The sequence below is a fragment of the Pleurodeles waltl genome, chromosome 4_2 (assembly GCF_031143425.1).
Source record: "Pleurodeles waltl isolate 20211129_DDA chromosome 4_2, aPleWal1.hap1.20221129, whole genome shotgun sequence".
Taxonomy (NCBI): Eukaryota; Metazoa; Chordata; class Amphibia; order Caudata; family Salamandridae; genus Pleurodeles; species Pleurodeles waltl.
Window position 1 is genome coordinate 607,173,260 of NC_090443.1, and position 13,925 is coordinate 607,187,184.

General features: G+C 42.6%; 1 protein-coding gene across 3 annotated transcripts in view; it reads left to right on the top strand.

Annotated features, from left to right (window-relative positions):
* The window catches only part of LOC138294190 (putative ferric-chelate reductase 1), a 173,259-nt gene that overhangs the window by 51,242 nt on the left and 108,092 nt on the right, over positions 1-13,925 (top strand). For all 3 annotated transcript variants that reach the window (XM_069233352.1, XM_069233353.1, XM_069233354.1), the window contains exon 2: positions 4,707-4,896. In XM_069233352.1, the coding sequence (XP_069089453.1) occupies positions 4,707-4,896 (190 nt within the window). The remainder of the gene's footprint in view (positions 1-4,706; positions 4,897-13,925) is intronic.

The window sequence follows — 13,925 nt, forward strand, 5'->3', positions numbered from 1 at the left end:
TCAGCTCAAAATTGCACACAGAGGCTCTGCAGGGCAGGCCTTAGTCATGTTTAAACGGGTACATGAGCAGATGGCACATTCAGTCCTGCAGACCCACTAGTAGCATTTAATTTACATGCCCTGAGCACATATATTGCATTTTACTAGGTACCTTTAAGTAAATTAAATAGAACAATTGGGGATACGCAAGTGTCCTATCCAGGTGGCTGGTTGACACCTGTTCGGTATAAGTCAATAAGGACGCTCAATGAAGGACCACACGCCAATTATGAATAAATTTAACTTTACTATAATTTCAGATAAATGCAGGCATTTAGCACATTAACAATAGTGAAATAAGAATGGCAATGAAAAGCATCTATTCATATATATGTACACTACAGATAGTATCTATGTATACGAATGAGCAAAGAGTTCATTGACAGAGTAAGAATAGTAAATAAAAAAACATCTATATAAATGTTTATATATAAGTACACTACAAAGCGCATCTATGCATACATCTGAGTAAAGAGTTCATTGACAGATATAAACTTGGAATAACTGTATACCAACATGTGATACACTATGATGTTCAGGGAGCAGAATATTAACGAGTTGAATACTTCAGATGAGCTTTGATTTACTGCACACTAAAATGCACATTTCAATTACTGTGGCAGACTTACACTACGATGTTCAGTAAGGCAGAGAAAAACTATAAACGAGCTGAATTTCTCAGATTATAAACACAGTGCAAATATAATAATCAATCATAATAATAGAGCAGAGAAACGAAAAGCCTTTCATCCCTGGGTGGAACTTAACTTAGTCCACGAATGCTGGGAAGCCCTCTACCGCCCGCTTGGACCTCTCTCCCCCTCGAGCGTCACGGTCTTGGAACAGCAAAACAGGGAGGCAGCTCTGGGTCTGAAGATGACAGTTTCATAACTCCATCTGCGAGCTTCAAAATTCCCTCACCCACCTTTCAGTGTTTAAATAACCTGAAGCTTGGATTCTACCCCCTTCGAGTATTTTCTAGCTATGTTATCAGTACACGTCTCTTGGCTGCCTTGCCATTCCCTGGCCATTGTTTTCATTCCATCTTTTACTGTGGTCTCGTTCTCAAGGTTGAGACTGACTCTCCTTTACAGCCTGTTTCTCACACATGCAGCTGCGAATAAGTTTATCTACGGAATGTCAAAAGAAAACAAGCTTGAAAGCGAACATCGTGAATTTCTTTCACGTTGTTCTGGCTTCGGCAGGCATCACGCCCATATACACTGTTCAAGCTAATTAACCGTTCACGTTACAATGTCTTCCGCATCTTTCCCTACTACTACACTGATCAGCAAGTGTGCAGAATCTTAAGACCAGCAAAAACAAAGTCAGCAAAACAGGAGGTCTGAAGTTAAAAAGTCAGGGGGAAACCACGACAAGCATGACAGATCTAACACATGTCCACCCAGCTGAAAGTAGAGAGAGCGACCCAAACCTTTGGTAGTCCTATTCACTAAAGCAGAAGAACCTGGAGAGATCATCAGCATTGCCACGGTCCATTCCAGGATGATGTTCCACTGTAAAGTCCATTCCCTGTAGGGAGATTGCAGGAAAATCATCCCCATTTTGGAATAATGCTGGTTGTTACTGACTCTGAAAGTGCCCTGGGCTCTGTTTACCAAGCCCAGGACTGCTGCTTTGTCCTTTAAAGGTATTTGGTAATTGATATTTTCCTAATTGGCGAAGACAACCTACATGTATGTCCATAGTATATGGTACGACATGTATATTTAGGGACCTCAGTGGACTTAATGCACTTAAGTGTGCACTGCTGTGGTGTCTGGTGTCATTTCAAAGCAAGACCTGCCTTGCAGGCTTGCTGTAAAATAAAAGTATGCCCAAGTTCAACTTCAGAATTAAAAGCACTTCAAAAGTCCAAAACTACCTTTTTATAACTTAGAAGTCACCTGTCAGGTCTGCTCTATGTGCCCCAAGAGTAGGGTGTCTGGTTATAAAGTAGGCACAATATAACATATGTTTTGTATGCCTTGGCAGGGAAAAACAGCCAAAATCATTTTCCCTATTGTAGTGCTGCTAGCCCCATAGGCTAACATGGACAGGCTTTATTAAACTTCAATAAGGTCTAACTTTTGATTGGTGTTAGCTAGCAATATGATTCAAAGTGTCAATTTATTAGCTACAATAAATACCATAATTTGCCAGGGTCAGAAGTAATATAGCTACTACAGGACAGTAGTTTTAGAACTACTAAGCTGAATGTACCTAAAGCAGCCCTGTAGCAGCCTCTTCTGATTGTTTAGCTTTAGCAAGCCTGAGCTAAGCTGCTCCTGGAGTAGGTGTGAAGACGCGAGGGCTAAAGCAATACATCCATTTGGTGGGGGGAGATCTGTTTAATGGAGAAGGCAGGACAGAAAGAGGAATGGGGAGATAAGCTGGACTTCAAAGGCAGAAGAGCAGATGTCAAAGGACCCAGGCCAGGCCCCACTTCCTTGATCCCCAGCTTGATGGGGGCCTCCCTAATTAGATAAGTAGAGGGTTGGAAATGGAGTGTAGAGAATTTTTTACCACATCTGTGGGGTGGGTTTGCCAGAGATACTCTCCTAGGAGACAATTTCTTCATTTTGATTTTTGGAGAATAGTGCATTTTGGATAAAAAATATGCCACACTTTGCAGGAAGTGGTTATAGCAGCTTGAGGCCTATTGGTTGAGGTGCCCCCTTGCTCTTGCCAGCCCAGTATGGAAGATGCATATGGCAGAAGTGCAGGAGCTGCTCAGAACACTGACTGGAACAACAAGAGAAGAAGGACCACTCTACTGGACCTTTGGACTTCACCGCATGAGGCATGCACTCAGAAGGGCTGCACCTGCTGCACTCTCAAGGCTCCATAAGGAAAAGACTGTGTCTACTTTAAAAGGAAAAGGAGTGGACTCCCTGAGCAGGTACAGGTAGAAAAGTGTTAGAAGGAGTCACCTGCAAGCCCAAAAAGCAGATAATCCCAGTTGACCAGAGTTAAATGGATTGTGCCTGGACTGTGCTGGTGCATTGTGGGAGACTGAGTCCCAGACCTCACAAGGGCAATTCAGAGCTTCTGAACCTTTGGCTGGTGCTGCTGGACACTTTCCAACCCAAAAGAAGTTACTCAGAAGAAGTTCTGAAAGTTTGGGAACTTTTGACAAAGTTCTGTTTTAAAGCACCAGGGGACAGATGTGTATATGTTTGGCTTTCTGATTTCCTAATAGCGAATCTTAGCAATTCTTTGTTAGGAAATTTGAAACTGGGATGTATAACAGTGTATTTAACACTGTTTGCTATTCCCAGTGGGGTCTCAAATTACCTACTTAATCAATATTGATGAGGAAGGTTGCAATTTGCGACCCCATGGGGAATGGCCGTACTCACAGGGATGGTGGCCTGCTGGGGACAACAGACTACCATGTCTCTGATAGCTTTTTAAATAAAGCAGTTTAAAAAACAAAATGCAGTCTGTTTTCTTTAAAGGACAAAGGGATGCATGTCAAACAAAACAATGAAAAGTTTTCTTTTCATTTTTCAGAGCAGGCAGTGGTCCATGGGACCACTACCATCTCTGAAAAAATATTTTTGCTTTCATTCCCATTTGCGAATGGGTTACCACCAACTTGATGTTGGTGTTAACTGTGATTGTTTAGCGACTACATTCAAGGTCACAAGACAATCTTACATCCCTCTGTGACTCGCTATGAGGAAGGGACGCCCTAGCACGCCCCCTCCTAACAGCAACTCACAAACCTATTCTGCGAGTCGGTAACAGGTTACCGACTTGCAGAATAGGAATGTTATATGGGGAAAAGCTTTTTCCCAGTCGCAAACGGCCCGATGGGCCATTTACGACTGGGAAAAGGCTTTCATACATCTGGCCCTAAATTACTAATTGCATGACTTGTCTTAAAATGTGTGGTTTAAAGATATGCTGGAAACCCTGGGGCCTTTGGGCCATGAGACATTAATGAATGATCTAGCAAAAAAAAAAAAATTCTACTAGATTTTGGAACCTTGGCCTGTTTTATATAGACAAAGATTATGGAGGCTTGATCTGTCCACAATCCCTAAGGGCCCTAGGTTTGGTCAACTTCACTGTAGTATCCCTGTTTGGAACTCCCATGGTTTTGGAAGAGTAAAATGTGATATAACTTTTGATAATTGAGTAGTCAAGGGTGGGGTTAGAAACTTCAGGGGGTGGGAGATGTGTAGTTGTGGGATTCGTTTTAGGTGGCTGCATCTACCTGTGGGTGGCCTGTTTTGCCAAACTCTTTTAAATGCTAAAATAGTTACAACCATTGAAATTCACGATGTGCTGGGTTTTCGAAGAAGCAATGAACAGCAACTATAGATACATAAGGTACAGTTAAAAAGGTGCTCCTGCACAGAAGATACCTTTATGAGGTTACTTTGGCTACTGGCTTTCAAGAACATTAACTTATGTATTTAAGTAAAGTACTAACTATACCATACCTGTCTCATGAAGAGATGCATGCAGTCCTGAAACCTTGCAACAAAATATATGCTAGCCTAATAAAAATCTACCATCTTTACAGAATCGCATATTGTGTTCTTCCACCTTGTTAAAGCATTTTTCAATATGGATAAAACAATACTTTAGTTTTATGGAAGTGCATTCAAGTCCTACAAAATGGCCACTTGCTGACATCATGTCTCTACCCCCAGATGGATTCGCCTCTGTGCTGGATGTTGGGACTAATGCTGCCTCTCCATGTCTGTGCCTATCCGAATGGAAAGGTGCAGAGTGCTTGCAGTTCAATGACGCCAGAACATGGAGTGACAGCTCAGACATCACCCGCCCCTTTCAATATAACTGTAAACCAGACCGTATACACACCCGGCGACAAAATCATAGGTAAGCCTAAGGTGGCACTTGGCAATTTCCATATGCAATGGTTATTTCTCTTTCTTCCCTGAAATATTTGCCCACTAACTTGAAACGCTTTTGGTGACTCGTGGTGCTATATAAAACAGCGAAAATGAATGCGTTTTACACTGCCTTTAAAACATTGAGGGGTCAATTTACAAACGTCTTCAAGCAGGTCATGAAGTTCTGAAATTCTAAATAAATGTGGTGAACGCTCACTCAAGTAAACTTTGCTGCATTAAAAAACACTAGATAATATGTTTCACATACGCGTACATTTAGCTCAACTGCTTAATATCTCATAGGTCTTTGTGTAAATTTAGTGTAAGCATGAAACAATCTATTACATATTTTCATGGGGACGGTTTAGGAAGAAATAACACGTTAGGAAACATATTCTAAAGAACCAGAAATAGGATAACTAAAGCTAAATTAAAGATGTATTAACCTTCCTTGCGTACACGCACCTTTGTAAATGTACGGCTCGTAAAGTAATACGTAGTGTGTCTTTTCATAAATGCAGTCCACTTACTCCTGTTTCTTGCGGCCGTTGTAAGTTATGAGTGGGTAGTAATGTTAGGCAAATACCACAAACAGCTGTACTGTAGAATCAATTGTGGTTATAATCGAAGACTGGCACAAGTTACAGGAGTTTTCACAGATCAGACTCTGTTCTAGACAATAAATATGTTTACTCCAGTATTGGAACTTTCATAGATTCACATGCTTGAATACTTCCAGTTCGTCGAGATGGGAGTCCCCAGTGGAATTTACAACCTTGGCCTGAAAATGTACATACACAATACAAGGCCTAGACCTCAACAGCATAACCTATCACAGTCATTTTCTAAAATAGACCTAAACTCAAATTTGAACCAATCAGATTGCCTCACCCCTTAGAACCTCCTGTGAGGAGCTGCCTTCCCTAATATTTTCCACCGCACGTTGTGCTGAGGAGTCTCCTTTGAGCTCTGCTCAATATTTTCTCTCAGACAATCTACTACTTCAGTTCTGGGACATTTCTTTTCTTCTCTGGTACTTCAAACTGGCTGCCATGTCAGAGACACCAAGGAAAGGCCTTTTTAGATCCTGTGCCTCTTGCTTGAAGAAAAGATAATGGGCCTGATTACAACTTTGGAGGAGGATGTTAATCCGTCCCAAATGTGACGGATATACCACCCGCCATATTACGAGCCCATTATAACCTATGGAACTCGTAATACGGTGGGCAGGATATCTGTCACATTTGGGACGGATTAACACCCTCCTCCAAAGTTGTAATCAGGCTCTATATGTTGATCATCCACATGAGGAATGCATTTACTGCTTATATCACAGCCATAAAACGAAGGACTGCTAAATATGTAGAAAATTCTCTACAAAGACTTTGAAAGACAGAGAGGGTCGCCTGCTGTTGTGGCTTCAGAGAGGTAAGACTGGCCACTCAGCCTCTGATGAGGATAGTGCCTCCTCCTCTATTTCTGGTCCTAAAACACCTGTTAAAAGAAAGCAGGAGGGCTCGGATATTCAGGAGCCACCTAGGAAAACGGCTCAAAAATCAGCTGGGACATCTTCTAAAAGTCATACCTCTCCGCAAAGGAAGAAAACAGGCACAGAATGTGTTAAAAAAAATTCTGAACTAGCTACTCCACCTCCTACATTTCGTCAACGCTATTCCCGTCGACAACACTCCCGTTGACGATTGATCTCACGACTACGCTCCCGTCGATGGTGCCCTCGTTGACGACACCTCCGTCGACGACGCTTCTGACGACACCTCCGTGGCCGACACTCCTGTCGACGGTACTAAAGTCGAGGACCACACCGTCGACGATGTTTCCAGTGACAACAATATCGTCGACGCCTCCGTCGACGACAACAGGTTTTTTTCTCATTGACTATCAAAATGTTTCCAGCAAAGCAGCAGAGACCATCAACATTGTTATTATATCAATATGCGGAGCATACTCCTCTCAAGAGGCTTTCCAAGACTCATTTGACACCGTCTGTCATATCACCAAGCAAGGTGTCAAGACTTTTGCCATCTTGTTTTTTAGATGCCGACGATGATGATGAATCAGATCAGGATGCGTTGTTTAGAGTAGCCAGGAGTCCATCCCAGGTGCATGTTAAATGTCAGGAGTACTCTGATGATGACTCCTATTATGATCAGCATTATTATGATCCAGTCCCACAGCACCAACAGCAAGGAATGGTGTGCTTGCCTTCTGGTCTTGTTTCTGACCTACAGGCCATGCTGGCGGATTATAGGGAGCGCTTACATCCTCAGTCGGCAAAAGATCCTACACCAGTGGTTACTGCACCATGTACTCGGCTACCTCTACCAGTTCTTCCTGCTGCACTGCAAATTCCTCCTCAAGCTCCACAGAGTCCACAAGTCCAAGTCTCATCAGACAAGCAGCTGATGAAGGAGAAGTTCTTTCAGAGCAGGATGAATGGGATGATTATGTACTCCCAGCACCCCATTCACCAGAAACAACTGCAGTTGAATCCCCTCCAGAGGATATTGGATCTTTTCATAATATATTAGAGAAAGCGGCTGCACGTTTTGAGCTCCAAATGCCATCCACACAGCAGGATTGCTTCTTATATGACTTTAAGGAGCCTCATAGGAAAGTAGTCAGAGCAGTCCCTATTATAGATCATGTATGGAAACAGGGTTTAAAAATTATGCGGAACCCTACAATGGTGCCAGCGGTATTGCCAAAGCTGGACAAGAAATATAAAGTGACAGAGGATGCCTCTGCTTGCCTGGTGGGTCATCCAAAACCAGATTCAGTGGTTTCTCAGGCTGCCCAGCGACATTCTAGAAACCCTTCAGCTCTTCTATCTGCACCTCCAGACAAGGATGGTAGGTGACTTGAGAACATTGGAAAAATATTTTCTTCTATGTCTGCCGTTGTGGTCCATGCTGCAAATTCCCTGGCGCTCCTGGGCAGATATGACAGGCAGCTATGGGCAGACATTTCGCACTCTGTCGACGTTCTTCCAGATTCCAACAAGTCGGAAGCGAGAAAGATTCTCATTAAAGGTCAACGCACATCTGCAGAGGTTATTGACTGTGCTTTGGACATTGCTGCTATGGGGTTAGATCACAAACGACAAGTGGGTTTTAGACATAATAACTCATGGTCATCTGCTAGAGTTCACTTGCATGCCACCGAGACTCCGCCTTCCCGGGAACCTCAACAGCCTCTGCATCTTCTCCTTCTGGAAATAGATGTCATGTTATCCAAAGGGGCGAGAGAGGTAGTCCCTTATTCTCAAAAAGGAAGCGGTTTCTATTCTCGTTGTTATTCCTCATCAGGAAGAAATCTCGTTTGTGGAGACCCATCCTGGATCTGAGGCAGCTCAACAAATATCTAAACAAGCAATCCTTCCGCATGGTGACATTGAAGGATGTTTTGCACCTTCTCAACAGAGGGGATTTCATGGCTTCCCTAGATCTGCAGGATGCCTACTTCCACATACCCATTCACCCCATACGCAGGAAATTCTTAAGATTCATGGTTCATGCACTTTCAATTTAAAGTGCTACCTTTCGGACTCAAATCCGCTCCCTGGATTTTCACAAAATGCTTAGCCCCTGTTGCAGCATATCTGAGGCACTTCAAACACCAGATATTCCCATATCTGGATGACTGGTTACTGAAGGCTCCGGACGTCCACTCTCTACGCCACTCTCTCAAGATCACGTTACACCTATTCCATCAACTTGGTCTCACTCTCAACCGAGACAAGTCCCATCTTCAGCCTACCAGAAGAATAGTTTTCCTGGGAGCTATACTGGACACAGCTCAAGTAAAGGCGTTCCCAGTGGAGGACCGACAACTCAAACTCGTTACCCTAGCAGATACAATTCGGAAAAAAAGTTTCTTTCAGTTCAAAAGTTCAAATCATTACTGGGGATGATGTCCTCATGTATCAATCTAGTTCCCCACTGTCGCCTTCAGATGCGCCCTCTAAAAGAAGAGCTCGACAAACAGTGGAAACAGACGCAAGGTTCCTTCGGGGACATCATACAGATTACAACAAGGATCACTGACTCCCTCAATTGGTGGTCAACACCGACAAACATCTCCAAGGGTTTAGGATTCTTAGCTAAGGTCCTTCTGTTTACGATAACAACGGCTACTTTGATAGAGGGATGGGGTGCATGTCTTCAACATCTTCAATTGAGTGGAAGGTGGCCCCCCTCTCATGCTACTCTTCACATCAACCTCCTCGAGCTCAGAGCTGTGTACCTGGCATTTCTGCTGAGAATCTGAGGCTCATCTGTGCTTGTCCGAATGGACAACATGACCACCATGCACTACATCAACAAACAAGGAGGAACTCGGTCTCATCTGCTGTCCAGACAAGCTCAAAATATTTGGACCTGGTGCAGTCAACATTCTTCCGGGAGTGAGCAACACCACATCAGACTCACTAAGCAGGCTCAGCACATCTTCCCACGAGTGGGAGCTGAATCAGAGGACGCTGGTGGGGAAAACCAAATCTGGACCTGTTTGCGACGTCCCGGAACGTGAAATGCTGGTTTTATGCAAGCTGGCATCACCAACCAGGGTCGTGGGGAAATGCCCTTTCGATAACATGGTCAGGGATTTATGCTTACGCTTTTCCTCGATACCTCTTCTTCCACGGGTCATCAGCAAGATCAAATTGGAACCCTGCCAGATAATCCTAATCGCTCCAGCCTGACCATGTCAACCGTGGTACACAGAACTTCTGTTGCTGTACTCATGTCCTCCCATCAGGTTAGCACCGGTCCTGGAGCTACTAACCATCAGCCAGGGCCAAGTGAGGCATACGGATCCCAAGTCTCTCAGATTATGTGCATGACTCCTGAGTTAAATGAGCTCGGCCATTTGAATATTCCTAATGACTGCAAAACTATTTTAGCTAAAGCTTGTGCTGATAGCGCTAGTAAAACGTATAAATTAAAATGGAAACAGTTTTGTTGATGGTGTGTTCCAAATGCATTCATCCGCTTACATCTGCTCCAGAGCAGGTATTACTGTATCTTCTTCATCTGGCGCACTCCGGTCTCGCGCATGCATCTATTAAAGTTCACCTGGCTGTTATCTCCAGATATAGACGGCTTTCTAAAGGACAATCCCTCTGGTCTCGTAGGCTTATCAAGCAATTCATGAACGGTCTGTACCGAACTTTTCCTCCAGTCAGAGCACCGCCTCCAGCTTGGCAACTAAATACAGTCTAGGCTCAACTAATGAAGCAGCCATTTGAGCCCATTCATAAGTCAGACATTAAGTATCTCACCTGGAAGGTACTGCTCCTCTTGGCTTTAACATCTGCTTGTCGAGTATGCGAAATCCAAGCATTTACCATCCAGGAACCCTTCATGAGATTTGCTGACGATAAAGTCATTCTATGGACAAACCCTAAGTTTATCCCCAAAGTGTCATCAGACTTCCATATTAATGGGCCAGTGGTGCTAAAGACTTTCTTTCCACAGCCTCAGACTGGAGCAGAAAGATTGCTGCATTCCCTTGACGTCAAACGATGCCTTAAATTGTATCTGCAGCGGACATCCTCAATCTGGAAATCAAATCAACTACTTGCAGCATTTAGTGCGCCTAGAAGAGGGCACCTTGTTACTAAACAGACTATTTCTAGATGGATCTCAAGCGCAATAGCCTTTTACCATCAAAGGGCTGGTCGACCCTTGGATGCCAGAGTACGTGCGCATTCTACCAGGGCAGTCTCTACATCTTGTGCGCTCTTCTCCAGGGTGTCACTGCCAGACATCTGTCGAGCAGCGACGTGGAGAACGGCACACGCCTTCACGAAGCATTACTGTCTGGATGCTGAGGTGCTCCTAGATGCAGCGGTGGGTCAAGCAGTCCTTAGACATTTGTTCCGGTAAGGTGAGCTGTTTGTTTTCCCACCATCCACTTCTGATATAATATCACATTTTCTGTTCAGTATTAACGTACCTCTTATGCATATTCATTTATGTTTCAGAAGGTTAACTTTTATTGCTTTGCATTTACCTGTTTTAATGTGAACTATATCTTATGATGAGATGAACAGTGTTTGTCAATACAGAAAATGTGTTGGTTACTGCTTGCTAGTCTTATTCAAGCATGTGAATCTATGAAAGTTCCGATACTGGAGTAAGAAATAATTTACTTACCTGTAATTGTAGTTCTCCAGTATTGGAAGCTTTCATACATTCTCATGTGACCCACCCGCCTCCCCGGGGGAGCTCACCTTCTCTCTTTTCTCAGTGTTCTTCATTATTACAGCACTTATGCTCGGAAAATCTGAGGAAAGGCAGCTCCTCACAGGAGGTTCTAAGGGGTGAGGCAATCTGATTGGTTCAAATTTGAGTTTGGGTCTATTTCACAAAATGACTGTGATAGGTTATTCTATTTAGGCCTAGGCCTAGGCCATGTATTGTATATGTACATTTTCAGGCCTAGGTTGTATATCCCACCGGGGACTCCCATCTCGACGACAGGGAAGTATTCAAGCATGTGAATCTATGAAAGCTTCCAATACTGGAGAACTACAGTTACAGGTAAGTGACTTATTTCATAATGTTGATGTGCAATGATGCACATGTTTTGCTTCGTCCATTTGATGTTTTGTTATTTTCTCTCTCCTTTCTTTATATTTCCCATTTAGAGTTATGGCTCTTGGGATATTTCGTTACAATCGCGACAGACATTCCGTCCACCATTTAGAAGTGGTTATATCCGCGGACACTTGGGATAAGGCGGTGGGATATCCGTCACGTCTGTGACGATGTAACTCATCTGCCACACTCTAAATTGGGCCTTATGGTTTTAAAGAAACGTTTTGCTTTACGATAATCCTGCTATGTGATTGCACTCCTAATCAGTGTTTTAAATGGGCAGGTACTATCCGGTACAGAGTGCCTGCACTTCTTTCATTTATAACACGGCTCATAATAGAAGTTGTTGTGGCTGCTACATAACGTGTTTGTTGGAAGCTCTTCTGTCCCTTGATAGATTAAAAAAAAAAGTTTTAAAAAAAGTCATGATTGCAAGTTAAAAAAATAATCAAGCACAGTGGTTTGTGTTTGGCAGAGATGTCCAAATATACTTATTGGCATTCAATTCAGAAAACAGTTAACGATAGTCACTGGTAAAACAATTGCTCAGGAATAATCTGTAAGTGTCTCTTCTAGATTTTGACGAGTATCCCGCCTGTATCATGAAAAGCACATGCTCAGAAAGCATTCTTCTTGTAATGTCTGAGCTGCTGCTTGCTCATTCGTGGAAACAATCAAAGATCGGATCACTGGTCATAGTTTTAACAAAACCTTTGCAAATGATAAGTATGGAATAGTTTAATGTCAATTAAAAAGAGACCTTCCAAATACCTTAATGTGTGCATGCCTTTAATCAAATACATGAGAAGAATCGAATCCGAACTATGTAAATTAACAGAGGATGCAAGCGTTATGGAGAAAAGTTTATATGAAACAACTGTTTAGAGTTATCAACTGCACAGCCCTATCCCTGACCACAGAGCCTGTTGAGGTATAGGACTAAGGGAAGTTTTTACCACTTTACTAAAAACATTTCATCTCGAGGATTATTTCACTCAGATTATAAGTAAGATTTCATAAAATATGTTGTGGAAACGTTTTAAAACGTTTCTAGTTTTTTAAACGTTCAAATATGTTTAGATAAAACTCAAAATTTTAAAAAGGGATTATAATTATACTGGCATACTTAATTCTAGCTGGTTTAAAGGATGTAAAGGATGTCATACCAGAGTACTCAACTGAATGTTCATTCTTTCAAAGCCTCACTAAGCAATCAGGGGTATTGCAGCAATCACTGCAGCTGTTGCTGTCTTTTGTCACCAGCTGACCACTAAGGCCTTCACAAAATGATGGCTCAAATATGTTTCAAAATTGATTTACAAATAAATGAACCAATGCTAGGTACCACTCGATTATTTGACAATATTAAAATGCAGAATGGCTGTGCTGATGACAGCAATGGGAGAACAAGTCGGAAGCAAGATTATGACTACCCACTGGGACCACTGAGGGTGATGACATGTAGGGTCATAAGACATGATTATGTGGAGTGGTACTAAAACTAGTAATATTGCACTTTGAATATTCAAGACTGTAAACCATTCTATGATTTCATCTGACTAACTATGTAGGGTTGGAAGACAAAGGCAAGCATCCCTGATTTAGTACATTTATAGGTTCTGGTGATTTGCCATTAATATGGTGCATCTACAAACGGCATTAACTAATTGTTGTCAGCAGACCCATCATGTAGTGTGCTAATACTTACAGTCAGCTTTAAGTGAGGCATTTTTTGCCATTTGCTTGTTTTTTATTTGATTACTCTACTTCCTCTTTTGTGTTTGTCCTTTCACTGGAGCATACCTTTTTTGTAATGCCTTTTAGTGGACTTGTATCCTACCACATTGTTATAAATTGGGTCTCTAGTTGGCAGAGGTATGCACCCTGTCCAAGTAGGGACCACAATACTAGTCAGGTTTAAGACAGTTTCACAACCTAAATGAACGTGTCCTCAACCTGTGGTAGCTTGGCACAGAGCAGTTAGGCTTAAATTAGGAGACAATGTGTAAAGTATTTGTGCAACACTTACATTACAGTAAAACAGTGAAAATACCACAAAAGATTCCACACCATTTAAGAAAAATAGAGAATGTTTATCTAAGTAAAACAAGACCAAAACAACAAACATCCAAATCCAAAAAGTAGAACTCAAGATATGCAATTTTAAACATTTAGGCGAAAACAGTGCCTAACAGGGCAAATTGCCAGCTGTGGTTATCTGGTCGTGCCGGACCAAGACAAAGTCAAGAGTTCAGCCCGGCCACGATAGAGCATGGGACCCATTTAGGCGAGCTGAAGACAGTGCCTTAAATCCTGGTGCATGGTCTGTGCGGCGTTGCTTTGCGACTGTTCGGGTGAGGATGACAGAGGCCAGAGCACCTTAGGTCCTCTTCCA